The sequence below is a fragment of the Halichoeres trimaculatus genome, unplaced genomic scaffold, assembly GCF_033239565.1.
Source record: "Halichoeres trimaculatus isolate MK-OKI-2021-1 unplaced genomic scaffold, fHalTri1.1 fHalTri1_scaffold_3, whole genome shotgun sequence".
Classification (NCBI taxonomy): domain Eukaryota; kingdom Metazoa; phylum Chordata; class Actinopteri; order Labriformes; family Labridae; genus Halichoeres; species Halichoeres trimaculatus.
Window position 1 is genome coordinate 24,431,062 of NW_027437181.1, and position 14,748 is coordinate 24,445,809.

At 38.0% G+C, this 14,748-nt stretch overlaps 1 protein-coding gene across 4 annotated transcripts; it reads right to left on the reverse strand.

Annotated features, from left to right (window-relative positions):
- Window positions 1–3,395: 3,395 nt before the first annotated feature.
- Window positions 3,396–8,078, reverse strand: isl2b (ISL LIM homeobox 2b). Of its 4 annotated transcripts, none has more exons than XM_074666743.1 (6): window positions 7,951–8,078; window positions 7,403–7,592; window positions 6,819–7,072; window positions 5,324–5,610; window positions 4,364–4,531; window positions 3,396–4,203 (listed from the first exon to the last, which is right to left on the reverse strand). In XM_074666743.1, exons 1-6 carry the CDS (start codon window positions 8,006–8,008, stop codon window positions 4,087–4,089), a joined length of 1,074 nt encoding a protein of 357 aa, XP_074522844.1. In that variant the 5' UTR covers window positions 8,009–8,078; the 3' UTR covers window positions 3,396–4,086. The 4 variants fall into 4 exon arrangements, with proteins under 4 accessions (XP_074522844.1, XP_074522841.1, XP_074522845.1 ...); XM_074666740.1 differs by having other exon boundaries at window positions 5,312–5,610; XM_074666744.1 differs by having other exon boundaries at window positions 3,397–4,203; window positions 5,324–5,607.
- Between the last annotated feature and the right edge of the window lie 6,670 nt (window positions 8,079–14,748).

The following is a 14,748-nucleotide window of genomic DNA, read 5'->3' on the forward strand; positions in this document are numbered from 1 at the left end:
GTCTTGCATAAATCGATTTGATCTTCAAAAAGCTCAAGTTTTTTTAGAGAAAGAAAAGAATAAAAACTATTTTTAAAAGGCATCATCAGTGCTCTACTTGCACATTTTTGACCTAAAGTTGTACACTGACTATAAGGTTTTGTGGGGGGTCTAGATATGGCAGACATGCCTCTGAGAAATGTGGCTTTTTTTAAAAAAAACAATTCCTATCAAAAACGCATTGGTAAAACTTAAGCTAATTATTCAGCCCAGTTTGCTCCATATTTCAGAGCTTCAGATGAATTTGTGTGCCACAGCTCAGTCGGGGTTGCTCAATATTTAAGAGAATTTCATCACAGCCTCAAAGAGGGAAAAAAAAATATTGGTTGTTTTGGGGCTTTATTATAGAAACTATACCAATTTCTAGATTTTTTTTGTCAATTCATAGAGAAAATGTTATGTCAGGGTTTTTTTTTTTTTTTTTTTGTTTTTGTTTTTTTGATGAATTTTAAAAAACACAAGTACCTTGTGCATTTACCCAGACAAGTGCTTATAATATTTTGTCAATTTTTCTTGATAGAAGAAAAGGTGAACTGAATATTAGAAGCACTTTTTTGATACGACAGAACAATTGACTACATACCTGTATGACATTTTCAAAAGAACCTGAACTCTAGAATAGATAAAACTGCAGAATTATAAAGAAGCTCACTGTTGCAAACAGAAGGTAAACCTCCGACCCATGGCATTACAGCAAAGAACAGCGAAGGATGGAGGTGATGTCCAGATATACTTACGCCTGGACTTGTCAAAATACACTATGTATGAAAAAGCTTTTTTTTTAAAGGGTGTTTTAAATGATTTGTGCTGGAATTTTAAATGCATAAGAATGCATGAATGCTTCTGTTTTAATCAAATTATAGTTAACATTATGCGATATTTTTTCTTGAAATAAAGAGACACAATCAGGAAGTGCAGTTATTTTCTAACGCTTTACACACACACACACACACACACACACACATCCAAAAAGAAAATCTTTGTGAAGCTAATTCCTGTCGATGTCCATGCTATGACTGTGTCTGTTGGTGACCGTTTAGTGACTCGTGCTGGTGGGCGGCGCTGAAGACCTCGCGAGCGCGCGGGCTGATCTAATTACGCTCACCCCTCCACCAATTAGAGAATTACATCACACCTTTAAATGGACTCGTCCTCTTAATCATTAATGATAGGGTGTCATTCCCTGTGACAGCTTCTGGTTGCATTGTGGCAACTTGACACACGTGGACACGGCTCGAAGTTAATCAGACACAATGTGGGGGAAACCAAATACTGTCAGTGATGTTCTGGTACAAATGTGTGAGAGATACAACACGATGCTTTTATTTATTGTTATTTATACACTGTTGAACAAAACCCGGCCTGTTAGGTTCGTGGTGAGATGTGTGATCCGATGATGTGTGTGTGTGTGTGTGTGTGTGTGTGTGTGTGTGTGTGTGTGTGTGTGTGTGTGTGTGTGTGTGTGTGTGTGTGTGTGTGTGTGTAGGGGTGGGTGGGTGGAGACGGGGGGTAGTTGCGCGGGATCAGCAGTGTTTATTTTGGTTCTTGTTTAACGCACTGAGGGGAGACGCCCACTGATCATATGGCTTACAGGTACTCAGGCGTCACAGTCTGACGGTCAGAGGCCGTGATCTCTGAACTATGACACGAACACAGACACTAAGGAATGACTGAAGAAAATAACAACAAATCAGAAAATATCCCTGCATAAATAGCATTTGCTCCTTTATTTGTTTGTTTCTATTTTTTAGAATATTAATATTTAAAAAAAAAAATAAAAAAAAAAATAAAAAAAAAAACACATTTTGGACTTTCTTCGCTCAATAATTTATTTTTCTATCGAGATGTTCTAACTCCTAGAATACCCAGATTGTTATTTTAAAAGGCTATATTACGCTTACTTTTGAGACCGCTCTCTGCATTATTTTTCAGAAAGTTTGTTTTACAAGTTTGACAGTTTTATTCAATTAAAGAGAAATAATTGTTGTGGTCGATTTGGATGTAATCCTTATAAACCCCATGGGGCTGAGTTATATACTGTATCCACGCTGGAAATGATCTGTTTTGGAAACATATATGGCCCCATAATGATTTTCTGCTGTGAGAGAGTTAATAGGCCTGCATTCTTGTCTGTAAACGCCATTGTTATTCCTCTCTTATCTCTGTTATCTTAATCTGCTCACATTGTATACTTATCTTATTTGAAATAGCTCAATTACAAATCTATTATCAGTCTTTTGTCAGTCAAACATCTGATCAAGACGCTGTCAGCACACTGGAAACAGAGAGATGCTTCTTTAGAGAAAAACGTTCAAATTTAGCGTAACATCTTATTTTACTGTAGGCCTGCAGTTAATCCACTTGTGCCCCGTTTTTACCATAACTGTTTAAATGGTTTTTGTTTGTTTTTTTCCATCAAAGTCGAATTTTCTCTCTAATCTTTTTTAAATATTCTTATACCTTTTGAAAATTTACATAACAAAATAGCCTCAAGGTAAAATTCAATAACCTCCCCTGATGGGCTTTTTCTTTCAATAACTATCAAACAGTTCGCAGTCTGTATTTCACTGATTAATAGAACAAAGTTGTAGGTAGTCAAAGCCAGAAGCGAAGTAATAATGATTTAAAAAGTATCCATAACAGCTTTGTGTTGTCCTACACACCGTTTGAAGAGCTCATTTAGCCCGAGCTGTCACGATGACTGACCCGCGCGCAAAAACGCATTTCACTGAAGGAAAATAAACCGTGCAGGAGAAGTGACCCTCTACGAGCTGATCTATGCTCCCCTCTCTTACGAAGTGCTTTGAGGAGAGTGTGTGTGTGTGTGTGTCTCTGTGTGTGTATCTGCAGAGAGGGGGATGTTTAGTTAGTTTGTTGTGGCTTCAGTCAGTGTATCGCTTGCAGGTGATGCCAGGACTAGATAAGAGGTCGCCGATCCCTCCGCGCTGTCTAGACCGGTCTGTGACTCAACCAGAGAAACTGGACTGAGCACAATTTACAGCAGATTTCTGCCCCCGAGATAGTAAATGACCACTGGCCGATTCCTGACACATAACCCAGGGGGGAAACGCCGAAGATGTAGGATGAAGATAAGACAGCTGAGCTAAATCTGCAGGCTCCAAATCAGGCAGACCTACCTAATTTAGGTAAAATTGCACACACACACAAGTCAATCGGCCTGCAAAGGTGCACGCATGGTGCACGTTTCAGAGTCCCTGTCATGAGGAAGAATAATCTGTCTCCTCATTGGATTTGACTTTTTGGCCACTGTAAATTCACTCAGCTCCATGCATCCACTGTTACTTTCACAGCTGGATTGTCCATTAAATTCGATTTTTTAAAAAAGGAAAACAAAGTCTTTAGGTGCAATCGCGCTTGCATAAAAACTCGCCTGCACAAAGAGTGGTCATTAAGACACATCACGTGTTTATCATTTTATTTTTTATCAGTTATTAATCCCTTTAACGAACCGCTTTCCTAACAATAAATAATATAACAATAATTTACTTTTTTGTTCGATGAGCTCGAACAACCTGTTTCCTGCCCGTAAGATAAAGTATTTTACAACACGAATAGTTTGCAGATTATCATGCTCTGACCTTAAGACAAAGAGTCAACTAGACTCCACAACGCAATAAATGTATCAAAAAATGAGACACAACATGATCACAATGAAGAAACCGCAGAAATGTCCTTTGGAAATGTCTCCTTTTTGTTTCAGAGAGGGAGGTTTGTTGTGGTATATCCATCAGGAAGTCTTCTGTACATCTTCTCTCTCCATATTAAGTCATGCAACATTTGTCCTGCTCAGTTTTTTGTCAATGAAAGCTCCACGAAAAAAGGAAGGAAAACACGGGAGTCAATCGCTGCTTTCGTCTGTTCCATGTCAGGAAGTAAAATGATAACGATAATAAAAAAAAAAAAAAAAGAAAAAAAAATCCGCTGTAGTTGGTGATGATGAGCTGGTCACATGCAGTGGGCCGGGATCATGCTGCAAATGTCCCTGCAGGAGAAAAGGGTGGCCCGGGAGGTCCGGAGGGCCCCGTTTCACGTCTCCACCGGGCTGGGTACCATACTGTTGGGGGTGTCCGGTAACTGAGAGGACAAAGAAGTCACGTCACTGCCAGAAGAGTTCCCGAGAGATCCCGATTCAGAGAAAGACACCTGAACGGACAGAAAAATGATGCGTGAGAGTGTGCACCAGATGATGATGATGATAGATAGATAGATAGATAGATAGATAGATAGATAGATAGATAGATAGATAGATAGATAGATAGATAGATAGATAGATAGATAGATAGATAGATAGATAGATAAGCACCAGTTGTTGGAAGGCGGGCTGGTCCAGGTCACTCTGCAGGGCGAACTCACTCAGAGCTTTCCATGGAGGCTGGTAGGTCTGAACCTCCACAGGGTTCCCCTGCACGGTGCTCTCATGTCGGATAGGACTCCCCGCTACAAGAGGCGTCCCTGTGAGGCCCTGCAGGTTCTGACCAGAGAAGAATTTCAAAATATTAGAAATTAACATCATAACATCGCTTTTTCCTCATCCTGCAAAAACGATCTATCACCGCCCTGTCAGAACTGAGGACACTGATAAGACACTGATGAGAAGCTCCCTGCATGCTTTTTAATACACCTCTCGCAAATCAAAAGAGGGCTTTTGAGCGGCCTTTAAATTACTTGCTGAAGTTGGGTGAACTGAGACAGCCTCTACCTCGGATGCATTTACTTGGGCAACGAGCAAACTGCAGTCAAACAATGGCCTGAGATGCCAGGCCAAGTCTTTTTGCAGAGGAAGTTTTTTTTCACCTTCCAGGTCAAGCAACTGAAGCCAAAGCAGTTGATTCATTATTCATTGACGTAAAGTTTGAATACAGAACAACATTAGAGCCAACTTGGAACGGTTTCAATTTGTCTTTGTGTAAGTAAAGTAAAAAGTACAGAGTAGAAAGGAGTGAAACCGCATGTGAGAGGATGGACCAAAAGCTAGGTAAGGCCATAAAGAAAAAAAAAACAGAATTAAAAAAACAAACAAAAAGAATAATAAAACATGACACCCTTTGGAAAAATATTAAAGTATTGCTTGTGGTCTTGAGGCCTGTGTATTCTTGTACCACATTTTTTAAGATTTATGGCAGCCCTCAAAAAGGAACAAAGCTGACTTAATTGTTTACAGGCTTTTATGATTCAAAATACAAGTGATAGCAATCAGGCAAGAGCATCAAATGTACGAAATCGTTGGTAGTAATCAAGTGGTCAAACTTACGAAGATGCTTACAGTCTTATCACTGTGCTGCTGCGACTGGAGCTGCTTCATCAGGATCGACTTCTTCTTGTCTTTGCAGCGCTTGTTCTGGAACCAGACCCGGATGACCCGGGGGCTCAGGCCGGTCATCTCCACCAGCTGCTCCTTCATTAGCGCGTCCGGTCGCGGGTTGGCGTTGTAGCAGGTCCGCAGAGTGTGCAGCTGCTTCTCGTTCAGCACCGTCCGGACTCGTGTCGTCTTCTCAGATTGCTTGTGCACGTGGTTCCGGTGTGGAGCCTGCCGCACCGACACCGGGTCTGCTGAGAGCGAGAGGGAGGACAGGAAAGGCCGGTTAGAAATGTTCTCAGATGCCTTAAAAAAGACTGACGAGTTGAGGCATCCGTGATTCATTGCCATGTACCTGCATCGCTCTGACTTTAGAAATTATTGGTGTATTTTACGCACTATGAGATTTTTTCAAGGGGGTGGAATGGCCTAAATCCGTCCATGTCTAAAAGAGGACGTTTTCGATTTTTCAGTAGCTTAGTTCTGTTAAATAGAAAAAAATCATAATTTCAGTGACAGCCTGAATAGAAAGAAGGACAAAGTTTCCGCAGTCTGGTGCGTAAAACTCGTTTTCCTAACCTATGATTAAGTGTTTTAAAGGACATGTTTTCAATCTTAAACAAGCCTCTGTGTTTGATCACAGATTACTATAATCCCCAAACACGTCTCTGGTAAACATGCCTATATTTTGCTCCCATCAATAGGCATTCCGTAAACCCCTTTACATTTATTTTAAAGCGCAGATGAAATATGAAATAGCGCCTGTCTCCGCGCCAGGCCTGGGTCTTCCCTCTGAGCTCTTTTGAGCTGAGCGCTTTAAACAGGAACATTATTCACACATTTGCTTTGTTCTCTTTCTCTTGGCAGGTTGACAGCTCTGCGCACACACGAGCATACACACACACACCGTTTCAAACACACACACACATACTCAAACACACACTGTCGCGACTCAAATAGGCCTACCAGATTATTCAGATAATGGCAACCGAGCAGGTTAGTGCTAATGGGATCAATTATGAAATTAAGCCGAAAGAGAGCACACACCTTACACACACACACACACACACACACACACACACACACACACACACACACACACACACACACACACACACACACACACACAGCTCAACAGTCACTACACTAAACGAGCTATCCGGATTAAAATGAAGGGTCTAAAAGAAAAAAACGTATCTTTTCTTTAAATTAGGGGTTAAAAAGTTTCATGTAAAAATATTTGGATTTACCTTTACTTTAAAAAGTATTTATTCTTAAACAGGAGGCCACCATTTAGCAAAAATGTTTTATTTCATAGCCTATACTTCTAGTGATACTAGATATGTGCGATATATGTGATTCTACTATTCATTGCTACTACTGATAATAATAATAATAATAATAATAATAATAATAATAATAATAATAATAATAATAATAATAATAATAATAATAATCGGACCTGCTAGGTGCAGCGGTCTGTTGGAGTGGAGGTGTCCGGGGCTCAGTGGGGAGCTCCTCTCCAGCAGCAGGCTGTGGTCCGCCCGACACAGCAGCTCGTCTTCCCGCAAGGAGAACTCGTCTCCCGGCAGCAGCTGTCGGCTGCACACCGAGCACCGGAAACACTCAATATGATACACGTTATCCCGGGCTCTCATCACCAGATCGCTGCTGCTGAATCCCAGGTTGCATTTTGCGCATTTTATTCCAAACAGCCTGGAAAAATAGGAAACGGGGAAAGACTTATTTTAAAAGACATGGTTAACCTCAGGCTGTGGAGATGAATAAAAAAGGTTTTAGGTCTCGTCTGCTCCTTCATGTAAATGGATTAAAAACATGCCTTTCTATCTTTCCCTGGCATTTGTTGACCAAAAAACCATGTTAGACACATTTAGTTGTATATTTCTTTTGGAGCAAAAGTCACTTTTTAAAGAGGGTTATCGAAGCTTTGAATGTGGATTTCTAATCGCTTAAAATGCATCACAGAAAAACTTTAAAAGTGTGAATGGGCTTCACACTTTATGTTAAACATTTCAAAGCTCCTACCTTACATAATCTCTTTTGCAATAAGTTTTTCCGTCCCGGACAAAACAAGTGCAGGTCTCGTCCAGGTACTGGCTGCACTCCGCACACTTAAGGCAGGCTGCATGCCACTCCAGGTCGGGAGACACTCTCAGTATGTACTGGTCATGGATCTGACTTCCACATCCGACACACATCGCGAATCCTGGCTTCTCTGTAAATAAACAGCATTGGGAATAAACACACTATCACAGATTTGTTCAAAATAAATCCCGTTACACAAACAATAAAATATAGCTGCAGTTTGTCTCGGTTTTTGCGGATAGCCTTCTCTTCGTCTCTGCAGACAGCACAAGTCTTGCTCTTATAACACATGACGACTTTTGCCAGAATTTTCAAAGCGTGGCACAGAATTATTTCACTTTCAGGGGACGCATAGGGCCACATAAATGATTGCATTATTACGACTGAAGCAACCGTTGCACTGCTCTATGTCACGTAGCCTATAGTGCCACTGCGACGAAAACCAAATCTGCCACTCAAAAGTCCACGGTGCAGTTTCTGTGACTTACTTTTGGAATGATCCCCCATATCACCCAAGAAAGAAGAGCTGAAAATAATATCCACCATACAGGAAGGATGAAGGGGATTGTGGTCGATGCAGAAAAGATGTGAGCAGATGACTGGCCCTTCTGCTGCCTCCCTGATAACGTGTGTCTCTCTGGACTTGGGGGGGCGGGCGACGAGTCCGCAGGGTCCCACACGCTGCTGACCTGACGTCATGACGTCTACGCCGGACTCTCCAATCGGCCTACAGCAGCGCTCTCTCCCTCATCCAGTCTGAATGAAATTCAGAATATTTCTATGTCTAAAAAGGCGAAGAACAAAGGTTAACTTGTCTCTAAAATACAATTTAAAATGAACAAAATTCAACAATTTCAAACATAATTTACCAAAAGGATTATATTAAAAACCATGACGTAAAAACGTGAGAGGATACGCAAAAGCTGTAACCATATTAGAATTTGATTAACTCAACTTTATATTAACAAAGGGTAAAGTTGGTCACATGACAGCAAATGTTGACGATGTGATAAAGTATAAATTTAATCGCCCCAAAGATGTTAATTTTATATAGTTACATAACATACAGTAAACAATTCGATTTTATTTTGAGCTTTAAAACTGATCCCACTTAAAAAAAGGTAATTTTCCTATGTCATAAAGAGAAATACATATTGAGCAATAGCCTATTTGTTGTGGGCATGTGAAATGTAAGGCAGATTTTTTTAGATTGTCCCTTATAGACGACCAATTAGTCTATTCTTCTATTTTTTTATTTCTATTTTTAAATGTATTTGTTCATTTTCTTGTTTCTTTCTTTCTTTCTTTCTTTCTTTCTTTCTTTCTTTCTTTCTTTCTTTCTTTCTTTCTTTCTAACTTAAAATCAGTAGGATTCAAAGACACACGACTTCTGCTTCACGGGCTCATCTATTCTAGAACGAGGCCATCTGTTGGACAAATATCAGAACTACACCTATCAGGTTCTCAAGGCAATGGGGACACATTGCATTTGAAGTCTTTGATATATATATATATATATATATATATATATATATATATATATATATATATATATATATAAGTAAAAATGAAAAAGATAACAAAACCACGTTACTTAAGAACTCCGGCAATTTAAAAAATTAATTTTGTTAAAAAATAATAAATAAAAATAAAAATAAGAATAAAGCAACAAGCATTAGTTAGGGCACTGATACAGGACTTTATTAACTGAGGTTCACTTCTTAGAAGTATTCTTGAAGGAAAAATACACGTCTTTAGACTGAGCTGGTCTGTTTAAGTGATTTGAGTTTAAAAGAAAGAGAAAAGGGAAAAAAAAAAAAACAACCAGAGACAGGTTTGCTGTGAATCTGTGCAAACTACTTCTCTCTGTACGTGGCTTTAGACTGCCCATGTCTTCAGACTACCATTATTCCTCTGTCTGATCTGAAACATAAAAATAGTTGAATGCATTTTTTATTTTACTCATAGATCAGTGTGTTGCTTGATAGCACATCTACGTAGCTGTACTTTTGTAGGGTCACTTTAGGATGAACTGATATTTTTATTGTCTACACGTTGGCTTGAAGGTACGTCAAGGCAGAATCTGGTGAAGTTAGGCTACTGTATTTCATCAAGTGTTTCAGCCATTTCAGCAACTGCAAATAATTATATTAGAATCATGAGTATTTTCCCAACCTTTCTGACAGCAAACTTCGAGAGAAAATGTTTTTCTTGACACAAAAAAATCTAATTGAACTGTGAAAACTACTGGCTGTTATGTCACTCTACACAAGCCCTCAAGAATATATTTGGATGGTTGCATAGCACAAAAACATATGGTATGATCTTTGTGTAGAGTTGGCAAAGCAAAGTAACCAAAGTTTTACCTAAAGTTTTTTTTTTTTTCAGGATTCAAAACTAACAATATGACTATGCTGGAGACAAAACTTAGACAATGCTCAATTGTCTGTCCAAGGTGGTTCATTCTGAGATGTTAATTATTTAGCGACCACTACAACTTCTGGTTATCTTCAACAATAAAAGTGGAGGCAGTGTGAGATTTGAAGTGTATTATTATAAGTTCATGAAGTTCCAAGATACATGTAATTAAAATTCATGAATAAGATAAACATTCAAAAGTGTCAATCCAAAGATATCCATACATATCTGATTGTGGACTCTTTTCAGTCCACACAAACATGGAAACTCATTCTGGTATTGGTCATGTTGGACGAGAAGTCTCTTATTAATATTGAAAAGTTTTTTGGACTGCATATAAAAGTCAGTTATTGTATTATGCAAAACAGATTTTAAAACTTGAACAATCATGTCTTGGTGTCCTGGAGCATTTAAAAGTTTTTCTCTCTCTAATAAGTGACCTCACTCTGTAATCTGTGATGGAACAATGGAACTGTCAGCTCTTAGATCTAATGGCATTTCAATTGAATTAGGATGCATTAAACTAAATCTTAGGTATTTTATTACAGCTCATATTGATCTTTATTTCTAGGCTAGGCTCTTTTCTGTTTAGTGTTGGAATAAGGTGTATTGTGTGGTTAATTCAATGTGACAGACTCACTTTCATCAGCCACTCTCATTTGTACCATAGGTATGTTGTTTTCCAGACAAAGAGGTATCATGTTTAAGCCTCTTTTTATTTCTCATTGCTCAAGTGGCTCAACAAAACACAAGTTTATTGCAGATATTTTTATAACCAGGCTGAGCAGTACGTCTTTTATGATTCTACATAACCTCTTCACCCCGTCCTCGGAGAGCTCATTACAGCCATTACTTTAACTTTTAGAGTCTCAGTCTCTGTCACTCAAGATCTGCAAGAGCTTTGTGGGCATAAACATGTTGAGTTTCTCTTTGCAGAGGCTCTTCCCCAGAGAGTTCGCTAAGCTGGATGTGGCTACTATTTCTGGCATCACTGAGGCCGAATCCCAAGGTGCGTTTGTCAGGGCGATGCTGGTGTGTCCGCTGTTGTGATAAATGCAGTGAGTTGCATAAACAACAATGACACCATAAAAAAGGGATGGAACTGATGCCACTTAACTGCTGTTGGGCTTTGAGATTTCTCCTTTTTTTCAAAGCCCCAGGAAATATAGCTTTAAATAGTTTAAGTGATATTAAAGGTGAGGTTGTCTTTAAAAACTGGAGCAAAAATAAAGCCCTCAACAATTAGAAAAGCTGGCTTAAAATCAGCTTAATTTAGCTGTTTATAAGTATATAGCTTCTCTGTGTTGGTGGGTCTATCAGATTTTGAAAGACATCCGTCTAACCTGTGAATAATAACGGCTTATGATGAAGTGTTATGCAGCTCTATGGTGTATTTTTGATTCAGTCAAGGCAGAATCAACAGAGGAAGCCGAGATCCTGCATCCTGGAAATATTGGTGCCATATAATCACTGACTCATAGTAACAGAAATGCATTGCCAATCTAATATTATTGCTGTAGCCTGCACATGATAACAAAAAAGCTTAATCTCTGTTCTGAGATATGACATAAACTACTTCATTAAAGTTTTGAGGCATCGACTTGTTACATTATTACCAACTGTAACCAACTATAACCTAACTGCTGGTTAACACTGTGGTACAGCAACTTCTCATGATCCCTGGCTTGATCAGTTCAGTCAAAGCATGAAGTAATCGTGGCATTCTTTACCCATTAATTTAACTCACTTGTAAAAAGTTTGTACTATTATACTGTGGCTTATTTAGGTATTGAATGAAATTAAGTATTAAATTTAAACCATCTTATCACATACACTCACTGTTTGGCTAACGCCACAGGTCAAGGGTTAATTTACGACTTTCTTATACATATATAACACATTTACAGTGGTAAGAAATAACCCATGCAGAGTTATTGTCTGTGACCTGGTAATGATGTCTTCATCAAGCTGCAGTCCTCCTAGCTGTCAGTCTGGTATAAAAGCCTCCCTGAAGATTCTCTAATCACAATTTGATGGGGCCCATTAACCTCATGAAATATATATGTGTGACTGAAATCAACCACTTAAACTTTGGCAAGAGCGAAATGTTCTTGTTTGGAATTCAGCGGGGGCTTTCTTGGGCTTCATTACTGAACTTTTCACTGTGACTCGGTGTCTCCTGAATGTTTTAGGATTCTATGGCACTCTGCCTTTATTGTCAGACCTATAACTTATTTATCATGCCAAATCCTTCAGACTCCCCTGGCCTGATGCATCTGAGGTTTGACTGACTTGTTTGTGTATATAACCGTATTTATATGCATTTCTACCACCTTAAAATCTGGACAAAAGTTTTAAAAATACATTTATTACTAATTGAATAAATAAAGGTTGAGCACCTTAACAGCACACTGTCTGATTTTTCTGTTTTGAACTGGCTCTGAGATCTGTCGTAATCTGTTACAAATGTTGTACTGTAATCAGAGTAGTTTTATAGTCTGAAACTGGATTACCTGTATTTCTGATATGAACTTCTTAATTCTGCCTCCAGGATAGAGATGAAGTAAGATTTGGAGAAAGCCTCTTCTTTGTGTCTGGTGCACCTTATCTTGACTACAGTACAGCTGAACACAATCAACTGTTATATATCACAATAACATCACTCTACCAACCTCAAGACCAAACAGTGACAGAGACTTTTTTTAACTCTTAAATATAATAATAATAATAATAATAATAATAATAATAATAATAATAATAATAATAATAATAATAATAATATTATTATTATTATTATTATTATTATTATTATTATTATTATTATTATTATTATTATTATTATTATTATTAAAATGTGTAAGTAATCACTCTAATATCTGAAATAATGAACTTTTCCTCCAGCATAGATTTTTTTTTAATAAACTTGTAATCTCTGATTTAAGCTTCTATGAGGAACATTTGTGTTGGGTCAACTTTGATAACTTTTTAATTTTTGAAAAGAATATGACGATGGTGCACATTCAATTGCCTGACCTGCCCCTCTGCAGCAATGACAGACAATAGACATAAAAATAAAATTACAACAGTGTGTTAAAAAACAGAATCTAGTGGGATTTTTTGCTTCAGTTTTCAATTCACTGTTTCATTACTGCCAAGGAGCAAACTTTCAATCCTCTCACTTTTTACAAGTGTACACGTTTGGAAGATATGTTATAGTAAAACTTTATCTTTGCAAATGTGGCTACTGTTTTAATCCAGTTCATTTAGTAATACCACTAAAATCTTCAAGTATGTCATACATTTGTTCTTTTGGCCATACACCTACATTTATGATGTTTTCCATAGGTCCAAATACAGCAACAGTGTTGCAACTGAACTCAAATATTTAATTGCAGTTTTTGGAGGTAGTGATGAAAATAATGATAAGTGACAGCCTCTCTGTCATATTTTTACACAAAAGATAGTTACAGTTTTAAAGAGTTTGAACAAATACATTTGTTGTTGTTTTTTATGATGTCCATGGTTCATAATTCAGAACTACACATGCAACAGCCTGAGAACTTTTGTTTGTTAAATATAAAAAAGCTTTAGCAGCATGAACATGAGTAAATGCAGCATTTGCAAGTCAAATTAAAATCTAAAGTCCATTCTTCTGATTTTGTCTCTGCTTTGTTAGGTTGAGACCTGAACAGTTGTGACACCTTCAAGCTACTGCCAGCCCATAAACAGAGGTCTGGAGGTTTTTATATCTTCTGTTTATTTAGTTTGAGGAGTTTAAGCAAGTTTATACAAGACACAGAAGTCATCTGCCCAGCAGTTATCAGCTGATAGACTGATGTTTTGATCACAATTTCACAATCTCACTCAACAAATCACAGCTCTTTCTAACTATAAGATGACGTATTTAAGCATGTCTACACTCTCACCCACCATTTTGCTGCTGTTGTGAAAGCATCGCCTCCTTCATCGCAGCCTCCTCCAATTAATCTGTGTGTATTTTTTTTACCCATATGAGGGGGTTCGCAGTGCACTCCCTGGGAGGCTGCTTGGCTGAGTAATCTGAAAAGCAGAGTTGTAACGCCAGCTATAACTGTAAGTCCATTTAGTAATAAATTGCTCACTTCTATGACTGAATTGTTTTTTCCTGTGAACACAAAATGAAATTTGTTTGTTTGTTCTTACTGAAGGGTACATAAGTGTTGTATTTTGGTAGAAACAAAGACTGTCAGAAATGGGAAGAAATTGTCACTCATGTTTTCTGAAGCAGATAAGAAAACTCTTTTTCAACATTTCTTCTGCAGTACTCAATAAGTTGTGATGTAAATTTTGTCAGTAATTGCTTTTTGTGTAATTTGAATGTCCGGCTGTAATATATCTTGCTATGTGCAGCATATTTTTTTTGGATCAATTTTACTTTACACTTTTGAAAAGATAAATTTAAATTTTGTCCTGCTCTCAGGGACATTTTGGAAACATTTAAATCTTTTTAAATGCAGCTGGTGACTGTTTTAAAGCTCTAAATGTTTCTCAGAACCAAACATGAGATAGATTTTAGGGTCATGAGTTAACCTGTTTCCAGAATCAACCAATAGAGAAATTAATAAAAGCACTCAGGATAAAAGATAGAAGCGTAAACAGAAACCTCCTCTGATCATAGAGTGATGAACCAGAGCGCTAAAACACTCAGGTACTGCTGTTGAGCCATGAATTGAATAAATCACAAAAACACTGGTGGTCTGTGTACATGCTCAGTTATTTACTTTGTGCTGGTCCTTTCAAAAAGGCCTCAGCAGACCAAGAAAAAATCACATCATCATGCGAGCAAGTCTGCTTTGAGAGGAGAACCATGTTGCAGATTTATTATTCAT

What these genes read in the sequence shown, in the direction of transcription:
- isl2b (XM_074666740.1), bottom strand. Translation starts at nt 8,008, where the DNA reads ATGGTGGATATTATTTTCAGCTCTTCTTTCTTGGGTGATATGGGGGAT. An exon ending in CAGACCGCTGCACCTAGCAG is followed by an intron (nt 5,611 to 6,818) that starts GTCCGATTATTA and finishes TCTCGCTCTCAG; the next exon opens with CAGACCCGGTGTCGGTGCGG. An exon ending in ATAAGACTGTAAGCATCTTC is followed by an intron (nt 4,532 to 5,311) that starts GTAAGTTTGACC and finishes TTCTCTGGTCAG; the next exon opens with AACCTGCAGGGCCTCACAGG.